The sequence below is a fragment of the Staurois parvus genome, unplaced genomic scaffold (assembly GCF_062004578.1).
Source record: "Staurois parvus isolate SC_StPar_1 unplaced genomic scaffold, SC_StPar_1.0 ptg000364l, whole genome shotgun sequence".
Taxonomy (NCBI): Eukaryota; Metazoa; Chordata; class Amphibia; order Anura; family Ranidae; genus Staurois; species Staurois parvus.
In genome coordinates, this window is record NW_028318160.1 from 835,532 (window position 1) to 849,193 (window position 13,662).

The 13,662-nt window shown below is 42.2% G+C and overlaps 1 protein-coding gene across 9 annotated transcripts in view; it reads left to right on the top strand.

The window, feature by feature from the left end:
- The window catches only part of L1CAM (L1 cell adhesion molecule), a 721,289-nt gene that overhangs the window by 688,400 nt on the left and 19,227 nt on the right, over window positions 1–13,662 (top strand). For all 9 annotated transcript variants that reach the window (XM_089685157.1, XM_089685163.1, XM_089685158.1 and 6 more), the window contains one exon: window positions 1,134–1,206. In XM_089685157.1, the coding sequence (XP_089541283.1) occupies window positions 1,134–1,206 (73 nt within the window). The remainder of the gene's footprint in view (window positions 1–1,133; window positions 1,207–13,662) is intronic.

Consider the following 13,662-nt stretch of genomic DNA (forward strand, 5'->3'; position numbering starts at 1 on the left):
CCAGAGAAGGAGAACAAGGCTAAAATGGGGGACCTCAGTTATAAGGAACAACTACAAACATTACATTTATTCTCCCAGGAGAAGAGATGATTCTAACATTGGGAGGAAACCATTTATCTTAAAAGAAGAGACATGGCCAATAAGCTTGGATAAGAGGCGGTGCGGTCTTAAACTGCGTAAGGGGTTCTTAACTGGTATACCAGTAAGGAAACTCCCTTCCACAATCAGCAGGGAGTGTAGTTACATTTGAAAAACGTTTACATATATTTCAGAGCTATTGCAGTGGCTATGGAAAGTGGTAGTGACATAAACCTACATACGCAAAGACACTCAATTGCATCTTTAAAATCCCATACAACCATGACTTGTATGGCTATCGGAATGTGATGCTGTTGACCTCATCTTTCAAGCTCCTGATCCCACTGGTGTCAGCACAGTATGCTGCCCATGCTGAAATCAGAGAAGGGAAGGAGTTTCACCACACAATGAGTGCATGCACCTCAGCAACATCACAGTGGAGGGCAGAACATCTTTGGATTGGCTTTGTGGTTGCTCATCTCGTGGTACGGCTCCTTCCCATCTCCATTTCCAGAGTGGTCCAGCACACCTGACAGATCAGACCAGCTGCTTACCTTATCCCCAGCTCTACATCACTAGAGTTTTGTTAGTGCAGTTTTATAAAATGTAATACATTTGTATACAGTTTTTAACCTACCATACTATTGGTGCTGTTTGCACTGTTTATCTTTATTTTTGTTTTTTCATATACCGAGAGCCCTCACTCCTTCCTGATCTGCGGCAGTGGGTGCCTTGCATCTGTAGTTGTAGGTTGCTGTTTAAATGATGGGACTACCTGCTAGGCTTAACGCTAGCAGGTACTCATTATTGAAGATTGATTGTACTGCCATTTGTAGTTATATATTTTATATATTTCCTTAAATATTTTATTACACACACTGCGCCGGTTAATACGGGGAATTTTTGTAGACTTCCACCCTCATATTTCTACACATGTAGTGGATTTATTTAGTGGAAAGGTTGGGCTGTGATATTTTTTTGGTTTGTATATATTTTTTTATTACTACCCTTTATTTCTTATACTAAATGTCTACTTACATACTCTGTCCAAACAGTGAAAGACAAAGAAGACACTCAGGTGGATTCTGAAGCAAGACCAATGAAGGATGAAACATTTGGGGAATACAGGTAGAAAACATAGGACAAATCTTATATTCTAAAAATATAGAAACAAGAGTCCTGTACACGATAATCCAGAACTTTGCATTTGTCACCCAATTCCAACAAATCTCATTTTCAAAAACAGGGTATCCAAAAAATGTGCCTACATTGATGGAACCAATCTTAGCAATATTTTGCAGGATGCACTAGGAAATGGTGATTTCACTAAGGATAGACATTGGACGAACCTTCTGTACTCCATGTTTATGGATTAGATTTAATGGGACAACCCATTACTTACAAATATGCATCTCATTTTGTAAGTGGAAATCCAGGCAAAAATGTTCTCTAGTTTTTGTTAGAGAAGAAAGGCTATGACACTTTATGTGGTTTTCCTCACCTACTTGTGCCACTGTTTTGAAAATTTCCTGTTCTGATTACAATGGTAAGACACTCTGGTAGTACATAAGACCACGATGGATATAAGAAGCCATCATAAATTTCAAACCACCTGAATCAGCCTACAGTACTGTGCAAATTAGTCGGGACAAACAGGACATTACAGTGAGACAATTTCAGGTTTACAAAACAAATTGTTTTTAATATCTGTCAGTAATGGATATGGCTTCCCTTAGTTTTAACTACCTCCCTTACACTCTTAGGCATTGATGCCACAAATTTTTCACACAAATCCTTCACTTCAGGGTCCCTAAATCACACTTGAAGAACACTTTCTATCATTTTAATTGTTCTACAATCCATCCTACTTATGGTCGAAATGGCCCACAGGTTTTTTATTGGGTTTAAGTCTGGTGAATTTCCTGGTCATTCCAATACTTGTAATTTTTGTTGGGAAATAAACTCCTTATTTAACTTGGAATTGTGGCAGGGACTTAGGTATTGCTGGAACACTCCATCTTCCACTTACTTTCTTCCACTGCTTCAAAGTCCCGTTTCTATGCTTCTTTGCCCATTGCAACTGCTTCTTCTTCATAGTGTGGTGTCAAGAGCTGATTCTTAACTGGGCACCTAGCTTTGCGACCAAACTGGAGGAGTCGACCTAGCACAGTGAAAGCGTCCACATTAACTCCATGATGCAAGCTCCCTTTTGATGTCCCCACTGGTTATCTTCGGGTTAATGAGCTAATGAGTAGACTATCATCCCTCCACATAGTATTTCTTTATCTTCCAGAACGTCATTTCCGAGAAGACCCTGTCTCTTGATTCAGATTCACAATCCCTGAAACACTTGATTTCCCCACACCAACTACATTTGCTATCTCCCATACTGTAAATTCAGTATTTTCTCTCAAAGCAATTACTTTTAGTCTCTTTCATGGAGTGATATCCATCTGCATCTACATATATATCTATAGTACATCTACATCTGTACAAAAATAACATAATATTAACTATAGGGAACCAACTTCAATCACATCCTCACTGCAAGAAAGATTGGTTCAGACTGAAGTAAAAAACTGAAAACCAGGAGACCACCTTCTCAAACAGGTTTACACATGTAGAAGTCAACCTGCAGCAAGTTTAAATTTGCATAAGCCCAATACAGGTTCCTGAAACAGTGCTAGCATGCTTGTCCCAGCTAATTTGCACAGTGCTGTAGCTGACTACACCTACAGTATACCTGAAGTATCACTGTGGACCTCTCCTGATCTGTCATGAGAGAAATATAGTCTGCCATTGCTGGCTTTCTAAAAATTCTAGGTGACTAACTGTATCTGACTCTAGTACTTTTCAAAAGTTTAAATTAGTTTCTGTGTTCATTTCATACACAAACATTTTGTAAGTGTACAAAATAAATGTAAAACGGCACATACCTCTTATTATTATTATTATTATAATAATACAGGATTTATGTAGCGCCAACAGTTTGCGCAGCGCTTTACAATATAAGGAAGACAGTACAATTACAATACATTTCAGTACAGAAGGAATGTGAGGACCCTGCTCTTGGAGCGTACAATCTAAAGGAAGGGGGAGATGATACAAAAGGTGATAGCTGCGGGGGATGATCTGGTGGAGGGGATTCAAGTACAGTTCTTAGGTGGAGGTTGGGTAGGCTTCCCTGGACAAGTGAGTTTTCAAAGATTGCCTAAAGGCAAACAGGGTGGGTGAGGCGAGCGTGGGAGGAGTTGATGAGGGAGCTAGAGTGGAAGATTTCATGGGAGGAGCGGAGTGGGCGATTTGGCCGATATCTGTGGATGAGGTCGGTGATGTAGCTAGGAGCAGTGTTGTGAATGGCTTTGTAAGCTGTGGTTAGTATTTTGAATTTTATACATTGGATTATGGGAAGCCAGTGAAGGGATTGGCAGAGAGGGGCAGCAGTCGCTGATCGCTTGGTAAGGTGTATGAGTCTAGCAACAGCATTCATAATAGACTGATGGGGGGATAGCCTGTGTAACGGTAGACCAGTGAGGAAGGAGTTTCAGTAAGTGATGCGGGATATAACCAAGGCGTGAATAACTTGTTTTGTGGTGTCATTGATCAGGAAGCTGCGGATTTTGGAAATGTTCTGGAGGTTGAGGAGGCAGGATTTAGCCAGTGAGTGGATGTGGGGCCCAAAGGAGAGGCCAGAGTCTAGGATTACGCCTAGCGCCCTGGCATGAGGGGAAGGACCAATGGTTGTGCTGTTGATCTTAATGGTAAAGTCATGCGTGGGGAATCGGGGAGGAGGAAATATTACAAGCTCAGTTTTTGAAAGATTGAGTTTGAGGTAGTGATGTGACATCCATGCTGATATGTCACTTAGTAGATTTGTGATACGTGAGGAGATTGAGGGGGTGAGCTGGGGAGTGGAGAGATAGATCTGGGTGTCATCAGCATGGAGGTGGTATTGGAAGCCATGGGAGGTTATCAGTTGGCTCAGGGAGGAGGTATAGAGAGAGAAAAGGAGAGGCCCAAGAACAGAACCTTGGGGTACCCCAACAGAAAGGGGAAGAGGAGCGGAGGAGGAGGAGTTGTATGTGACACTGAAAGTGCACTGAGAAAGGTAAGAGGAGAACCAGGAGAGAGCAGAGTCACAGAGGCCGATGGACTGGAGTTTACTGAGGAGGAGCGGGTGGTCGACTCTATCAAAGGCAGTGGAAAGGTCAAGGAGTATGAGTATGGAGTAATGGCCGTTGGTATTAGCAGTTAGTAGGTCATTAGTGAATTTTAGTAGGGCAGTTTCTGTGGAATGTTGGGTGGAAGCCAGACTGTCGGGGATCAAGAAGGTTGTTGTCGGTGAGGTAGCAGTTCATACGGTTGTGAACAAGGCGCTCGAGAAGCTTGGAGGCAAACGGGAGCAGGGAGATGGGTCTTAAGTTATTCAAACAGGTGGGGTCCAGCGAGGGTTTTTTGAGAATGGGGGTAACCAGTGCATGTTTGAGTGGGGAGGGAAAGGTGCCCATGGAGAATGAGAGGTTGAAGATGTGGGTTAGAGAGTTTAGGATAGAGCAGGAAGGAGGCTGCAACAATAGTGAGGGGACAGGATCCAGGGGACAGGTGGTAAAGTGGGCCTTGGAAAGGAGATCGATAACTTTCTTAGAGGTAACCGGGTCAAAGGAGGAGAGTGTTGAGTTTGGTGTTGGACCTGGTATGTTGGTTAGAGGAGGAAGCTTGACACTGGAGATCTCATCACGAATTGTGTCGATCTTCTTCTTAAAGTGACTGGCAATCTCCTGTGCAGTAAGTAAGTTGGTGGGTAGAGGCAGTGGGGGGTGGAGTAAGTAATTAAGGATAGAGAAGAGTTGACGAGGATTGGATGAGAGGGTCTTGATGAGAGTGTTATAGTATGTTTGCTTAGCAGCAAAGAGGCTGGAGTTGTATTTAAGAAGAGCGGATTTGTAGAGGTTAAAGTCTTTCAGTGATTTACTTTTACGCCATGCACGCTCAAGAGTGCGGTTGTGTCTCTTGAGGCTTCTGGTGTCATCTGTTTGCCAGGGTTCAGACAGGTGAGGCCAGGTTCTGCGTGTAGAAAGAGGAGCAAGAGCGTCCAGGGAGGATGATAGTTGTTTTAGGCAGATGTGGCCAGCTCTGGGCAGGACAGGAGTGCAATTTCATCATAGAGGCGCTCAGTAGCGGAGTGAAGAAGGTCAGGGCTGAGGTGATGGAGGTTTCTACAGGTGACGGTTTGCTGGTTGGAGGCATGGGGGGTAGGAGTAAGGGAGAGTGTGAAGCTGATAATGTTGTAGTCAGAGAGAGGAAAAGGGGTGTTAGAGAGGTTACAGGGAGTGCATAGGTGGGTAAATACAAGGTCAAGGGTGTTGCCATTGCAGTGGGTGGTGGATTGTGACCATTGTGTTAGGTTAAAAGAGGAAGTTAGGTTGAGTAGTTGAGAGGTGGCAGGGGTGTGAGCATTGACTGGGAAGTTAAAGTCGTCGAGGATGATGGCAGGGACCTCAGAGAGAAAGTACGGTAGCCATGCTGAAATTCATCGAGAAAGCGTGAAACTGGGCCCAGGGAAAGGTAGATGACTGCGATCCTCAGACAAATGGGAGAAAAGAGATGAATACAGTGCACTTCGAAAGAGCGGGGGGACAGAGATGGGGGGGCAGGAAGAACCTGGAACCTGCATTGTGGGGAAAGAAGAAGTCCGACTCTGCCCCCTTTTCGTCCTCTGGGTCTGGGCGAGTGAGTCTAGAGGAGGCCTCCATGGGAGAGTGCAGCTGAGGAGACAGAGTCAGAATCCTGGAGCCAGGTTTCAGTAAAAGCAGGAAGGTTGAGGGAGTGGGAGAGGAAGAGGTCATTGATAGTAGAGAGTTTGTTAGAGGCTGAGCGGGCATTCCAGAGGGCACATAGGAGGGGGGGTTACATATTTTATTGTCTAGATGAGAAAACAATGAATTCCACTTTAATTATTTCTGGAAACAGAATGGTGCTATTTCTTGAACTATCCTTGGGCTGTATTCCCTTGGCTCCTCTAGCATTGCTATTCCCTTGGCTCCCCCAGCATTAAAACAGATGTAAACTCAAACATTTGGTCTGCTTTAAACAATAACAACGTATTAACATAGTAAAGAAGGTAGGGGAGGATGAGAGTCCTCATGAACCAGTGTATTGTGGTTGCAAATGTCAGCAGAGTTTTCACTTACTTACTTACTGGTTTAAAACTCTGCTGACGACAGTGCCCAGTGCTGCATTTAGCCATTTATCCTGAAAATTAAGCGATATGGACCCCCTTGTGGCAGACAGGTAAGATTATGATGGTTACAATGTCTTTGCAAGTCTTTGAAAGAGAGATTTCCATTTGTATTAAATGCAAATGCATGCATATAGTTTATATAACATATAATAGGGGCTATTGTGCACAAGCATTTGAGATCAATTTAAATATCCATTGAACATGGTAAAAAAGAACCTCAGGGCAAAGCAACAGATTTCCTTTAGGCCCCTTTCACAGGGGTGTTCCATCTATCCATTTTTCAACTGTCCATTGACGGATGAGAAACAGACAGCAGTGCATTCCTATGGGCAAACTGACTTTTTATTAATCTGGTGAAGATTATTACGCAATCATTATTTGTAGCTAAACACAAAAGACCTGCTGATGGCCAGACCAGAGGAGAACTCTTCTCTTTCCCAGATGTATGTTGCATATTGCCTTTTTATCAATGTAAAATAAAGAGTAAAATTCTAAAAACAGAAACCTTTAAAAAAAATATTAAATAAAAAAAATAACATTGTGCTTCTAAAAATGTATATGATGTAATTTGTGTCTGGAAGTAGCTGTGGGTATAATGCCCATATACACTATTTCCATGTGTGTGATTGGTATGCTTGTCCTTATGCATTCATTCTCCACTTTTATCCATGCTGCCCATCAGATCTCTGGAGAGGTAAGCTGCTCTCATGTGGTAAAGTTTCTTTTGAATATGAGGCAATAGGGGATGCGCTGATGCACGTGTTTAATTATTCAGCTTTACAACCACTGGTGCCCTGTTACTTGGATCTTCTAAAGTGACAACAAAGTCATGGTTTAAAATATGGATTGGCTTCTTGCACACCAGCCTTTGTGGCATTCCCATGATAAATAGACAGCCTGATTGCTCTTTATGAAAAAAAAATAGTGGCTGTAATTTTTAATGTCCCTCAAGTCTACTTTTAGAAAAAAAAAGTCGAGTGGCCTTAGAAATAACAGAAGCCAATGACTGATTAGATCCATCAACATCTGCCAATTCAAATATCAAGCTTGTAAAGAGGACAATCTTTTAATTGTAGCATTTACAAATGTATATGTCATGAATATGTTCTGAATCATCAGAAGTAAGGTCAAATTTTAACCATCTTAGTCTTGCAATGTGGGTTTTCCATGAAGTTTCACCAGATAAAAACCACGTGCAAGCAATATTCTATGTTTCTGATAGGTGAAAATACCCATATACTCTTTCTAAATGAAACAAAAAATACCAAAGCTAACCTAATACATTCTTCCATGGTATAAGAATTTCCTCATCCTGTGAGCTTGTACTGTATATTTTAATACATAAAAAAAAGATCTCTGTTGCCTAAATTGAAGAAGAAAAATCAAAGCTGGCCTCTTATTGGCAAAATTACAGTTTTCAAATGCACTAGATTTGATGACCCATCTCAAACTGTGAATGCTACAAGTAATCTTTTCAGAGTACATTAAGTTGTGAATTTAGTGTTCTTATTAAATAAAATGAATATGGCATATAAGACATTGATTGTGACAGAGTCACTGCTGGCACATCCCTAGTATATTTTGAACTTGCCACATTCTTTTGATAAGAGAGCAGCATGACATTTGTCAACATGGCTTATCTGTATTCATTATTTCATTTCAGTTCATATGATAGCTTATGAATGATAGCATTATTAAATTTGATGTATGTTAATTACTATTATCTTTTAGAAAATGTTAATGTACACAACTGATTTCTGACTAGATCCCATGAAAATATAATCTAGTTATTTAAAGTGCTCACTTACTCTGCCAATGTCGACTTTTGTGTAAAAACGCATTGTATTTTGTAATTCTGCATTGGTGATTATTGCTTGATGGGGATCTTCACGGTTGCTGTGTTGTCTGTTGCTAACATGCTCATGTTTACTACAATATTATTTAATTACATAAGTGATGTCTACTGTTAAAAATGGGATAGTGACATTACTTCAGACATTGGATGGGCTATAATAGTGAATTTGAATGCCAAGTATCAAGTAATATTGGGAACAGTTTGGAAGAATCTCCCCTCTGCATTTATTCTACATTTTCCCCATAAAAAAAAATACTTCAAGAGTCCAAAAAACAGTTTGAACAGTATAATAGGTATAAAATACTGACATACTATCCTTTAGTAATTGTGTAGCACTACCCCCTTAGGAGTCGTTGAAGTTTGGGTTCCCCTATAGTCCTGCACAGCCAGGCAACACGCATTTCCTTCACACAGACTTCACATCCAGTCCTTAAGCTTTGTTTTGAAGTTTTATTAGCGGATTGAACTTGGATGGAGTAAGGGGCGTAAGGGATGTCCAAAGGGAATGGCAACTGAGGAGAGCCTCCCTGGAACCATATACAAGTCTCTTCAGACAGCAACAGTTCTCTTTTGGAGAGCTAGCCAGCAAATGCTGTTGTGCCACACCAGACTCTAGATGAATCCTCTCCTCATCCAGCTGTACTGGGTGAATCCCTTGGCAGGGGATCCAGTACCTGCAGCTGCAGTGTGAAACAGTCCCGGGTAGAAGCTAATCCAATTTCACACCAGGTTGCTTCTTCCCCTTACTGGAACAAGGGGTGCGGGCCTACTCACTCTGTCCTTCTCCTATGCTGCTGATGGGTCAGTGGCTGCTACCAGGCCTTCTAGCTGGGCTGCTCCTTCCCTACTGCATAGGTTGTCCTCAGTAAAGGCCCAAGCTTTCCTCCTTTCAAACATCCTTCTGCCTGTAGGTGAGCCCCTCTCCATCTGGGCCCCTCCCAGGCTCCTACTCTCAAGCCTCTCACTTCCTCTCCATCTTCCACGTGAACTCTCCTGCTGCTGAGCAGGCTCTATCACATTTAAGGGTTGTCCTGACCCTATGCCAAGCCTCCTGTTGGAGAATGGCCAGGATCCCTTAAAAGTGCAGACAAGCCACTCCTTACCTCTGCCCACTGCTTCTAGAACTTTCTCCAAAGTTCTATTGCAGGGGGGAAGTTTCAGAGAGCTAGTCTGCAGAGCCTCTCAGCCCTGATCTGAATTTGACCTCCCTCTGATTATTACACAGGCTGATACTTCGCCTCTAACTAACAAATTATAATCTAGCTCTTCCTAGCTACCTAAGAGGGTGCTACAATTATACCCGTGGATGTCATTCACTATAAGAAATTCATCCACTCATTTTTCAAAGAGTTATTTTTCTTATTAAAGTTTTACAACAGACATAAACAACATTTGAGAGACAGATGCACAAGAGAGCATGCAGGTCCATATGTTTGTATGATCCATAGGTTCATAATATTTAAGGCCCATACACAACTGTACTCTGCAGTAATACAAGTTACCATTTGTTGTCGCAACGCATGGGCATGACCCCCTACACACCTTTGCGACATACCTGTGCTGCAGAGCACTTTTATACTACTGTGTGTTGTGGTGCATTGCACTTTTGATAATGCCACAAGAGTGTTTTTTGATTTATTGTGGTGTAGGCATATTTAGTTGAATTGGCTACCTAAATGCATGTTAATGTACAGCCTAACGCATGTGCGTTAAATGCTCCTCAACAGACCTGACTGCTGTGAATGGGCCCTTAAAGAATAGTGGTTCATTAAAAGGATCCTGTAATGCATTTATATATGGCTGTTAGAGCCTGTTTGTCCACATCCTTTCCAGCACTTTTCTGGGGGATGCGACCACACCACTTGCAATCTGCTCTATAGTAGAAGTACTGCTACAGGGCGTTATGGCTGCGTAAAATGACGTATATATTTGTGGTTTGCATTTCCAGGTAGGGGGTGCGCGCACATGCCACTATAGGTGGCTGGAGATGTCAGTCACCGGGTCCCGGCCAGTACTATGTGATTGTTGGCAAAGCCGATAAGGGAGAGACCTGTGTGTAAACAACACAGGTCTCTCTACTGTCAGCATGGACATGCTGCTTTGTATCTCTCTGCACATCAGAGAGATACAAAGCAGCATGTCTCCTAAGTAAAAGAGCACACAATATAAAACACACACACCACACCACACTGTTAACCCTTTGATCGCCCCAGATGTTAACCCCTTCCTGCCCAGTGTTATTAGTACAGTGTCAGTGCTTTTTATTAGCACTGATCACTGTATTAGTGTCACTGGGGATGTCAGTGGCAGTTAGTTCCCACGCAGTGTCAGAATGCTGCAGTCCCGCTTTAAGTCGCTGATCGCTGCCAGTACTAGTATAAAAAAATTGAAAAGAAAAATTCCAGTATATATACTGCCATTTGTAGATGCTATAACTTCCAGGTTAACCAATTAAAATACAATTATTGGGATTTTTTTTAGCAAAGACATGTTGCAAAATACATTTCAGCCTAAATTTATGAAGAAATTTGAGTTGTTACATTTTTTTTTACTTTTTGCTATAAAATATATCCAATAAAAAAATGTATTTCTCAAAACTGTCAGTCTTTTTTTGTTTATAGAGCAAAAAATAAAAAACGCAGAAGTGATCAAATACCACAGAAAGAAAGCTCTATTTGTGGGGAAAAAAATGACATAACAGTGTTGCATGACCGCGCAATTGTCAATTAAAATAACACAGCGCCGTATCGCAAAAAATGGCCTGGTCAGGAAGGGGGGGAAATCTTCTGGAGGGCAATTGGTTAATGTAGGTGAGATTTTTTTTTGTTTGTTTGGGTTTTTTTTGCCAATAGGAAAGTATTGACTTTGATGCCATTTTGATGTGGCTTCGGATGGGTGTGACTTTGATGCGACTTTGGATGGATGTGTGTCCTTAAACTGCATGGGGATTCCCTCCCAATCCATACCAGGCCCTTTGGGTCTGGTATGGATTTTCAGGGGAAACCCACACACATTTTTTTTAAACAATGGTGTGGGATCCTCCCCAAAATCCATACCAGACCCTTATCTGAGCATGTAGCCAGGCAGGCCAGGAAAGGGGGGGACAAATGAGCACCTGCCTCCTGAATCATACCAGACCACATGCCCTCAACATGGAGGGGGGTGCCCCCAAAGCACCTTGTTCTCATGTTGATGAGGACAAGGGCCTCTTCCCCACAACCCTGGCCCAGTGGTTGTGGGGATGCAGGGGGTGACTTATAGAAATCTGGAAGCACCCTTTAAGGCGGTGGAGCTGTCAGATGGCCCACGCCATTTTTTTTATACATTTTGGTGTGGGGCTCCCCTCAAAAGCCATACCAGATCTAAGGATGTGGGAGGTACCCCACAACTTTTTCTTTACATTTTGTATGAGGTTCCCCTTAAAATCCACACTAGACCCAGTGGGCCTGGTTTGGATGGCAGAAGACCCCAATTAATTTAATGCCGCCAGTCTTTTGTTTACATTCAGCTGTCAGCAGGTAACTCCACTGACAGCTAATGAGTCATCTGCTCCTTAACAACCATGCTGTGCATCTGCAAAGTCTGGCAAAACTGTTGCATTGAAAACATTCAGTTGTCATTTAGGGTTAAGAGCTAGGGATAATGTTAAATGTTAGGGTTAAGGGCTAGGGTTAAGGTTAAATGTTAGGGTTAGGGTTAAATGTTAAGGTTAAGGCTAGGGTTTGGCTTAATTGTTAGGGTTAAATGTTAGGGTTAAGGACTAGGGTTTGGGTTAAGGGCTAGGGTTAAACGTTAAGGTAAGGGTTAGTTTTAAATGTTAGGGTTGGCATTTTTACCTTAACATTTAACACCAATCCTTAACACTAACCCTAACATTTAACCCTAGCCCTTAACCATAACATTTAACCCTAGGCCTTAACCATAACATTGAACCCACTGTGCTGTGTGGGCAACACAGTGGCTAAGTGATTAGCTCTTCTGCCTAGCAGCACTAGGGTCATCGGTTTGAATCTCAACCACAGCACTCCCTGCCTGGATTTTGCATGTTCTCCCTATGCCTGCAAGGGTTTCCTCCAGGTACTCCACTTTGCTCCCACACTCCAAAGACATGCTGGTAGGTTAATTGGCTCCTCTCTAAATTGACCCTAGTATGTATATGTATGAATGTGAGTTAGGGACCCTAGATTGTAAGCTCCTTGAGAGCAGGGACTGATTTAAATGTACAATATAAACGTAAAGTTCTGAGTAAATTGACGGTGCTATGTAAGTACCTGTAGTTAATAAAACCCTTAGCCCTTAACCCTAACATGTGACTTTGGACACAAAAGGCATCAAAAATGTAACACTTTTCACCAGTTCAGAACAGGAACAGGAACCCTTAAAGTGGGACTTTAGGCTGGGAAACTTTAATTGGCAGACAGGCAGGATTTTATTGCAGAAATAATGTGGTTTGTCTTTTCTGCATTAAAGCTACTTACCTGCCTGTCTGCCTGCCTTTGCACGCACAGCTCATTGTACAAATTCGGCAATGCCAGATCTGAATGAACGTCATCTCCAGCCAGCCAATGACCGCAGCTAGTGATCAAGACCCAGAAGTTGCCCATCCAAAGATGTCAGCAGCAGGGCAGGGAGCTTGGGGACACCAGATCACTGGAGCTGAGGTGAGTATTATTTTGCTTTAAGGTCAATACTCTTCTCTTCATTCACAGCCCAGCCCAGCTCAAATCCAAAATAAAAGCACTTCTATAGCGATATCACATTAAAACAAGGTACAAAATACAAACACATTAAATAAATCACTTTTTGCATACTATTTAAAAACACCGCTCCTTTAAAAACCGCGTAAAAGATTATCACTTCTGGGTGCACTTGTATAATGACGACACTTCCTTTTGACGTGATTCGTCATGTGACTTCCTCAGTGTGTACCTTGGGGACTGTACCTGAACCCCAATATGTGTGGTTGGCCTGTAATATCTGCTTGGGGCACTGGATCCTGGGCACCTAGTACAGTATGTTTAGTTAGCTGCAGGGTACTATACAGGTCCAGCATGCAAATAAAAAGATGGCCACCGCCCAAGTCTATAACTGGCTTATATAGCAAAGACACATAAACAGGCATCACATAGCGAATGAAGGGGAGAAAACAATGTTCTTGGACAACTTGCCAGCCAGCTTGCCAACAACTGAATTAACCTAACAGTATGTGTTTATAACAGGGGTTTAGTTAGCACACATTTGCAAATACATACTGTCAGGTCCATAAATATTGGGACATCGACGCAATTCTAACATTTTTGGCTCTATACACCACCACAATGGATTTGAAATGAAACAAACAAGATGTGCTTTAACTGCAGACTGTCAGCTTTAATTTGAGAGTATTTACATCCAAATCAGCTGAACGGTGTAGGAATTGCAACAGTTTGCATATGTGCCTCCCACTTGTTAAGGGACCAAAAGTAATGGGACAGAATAATAATTATAA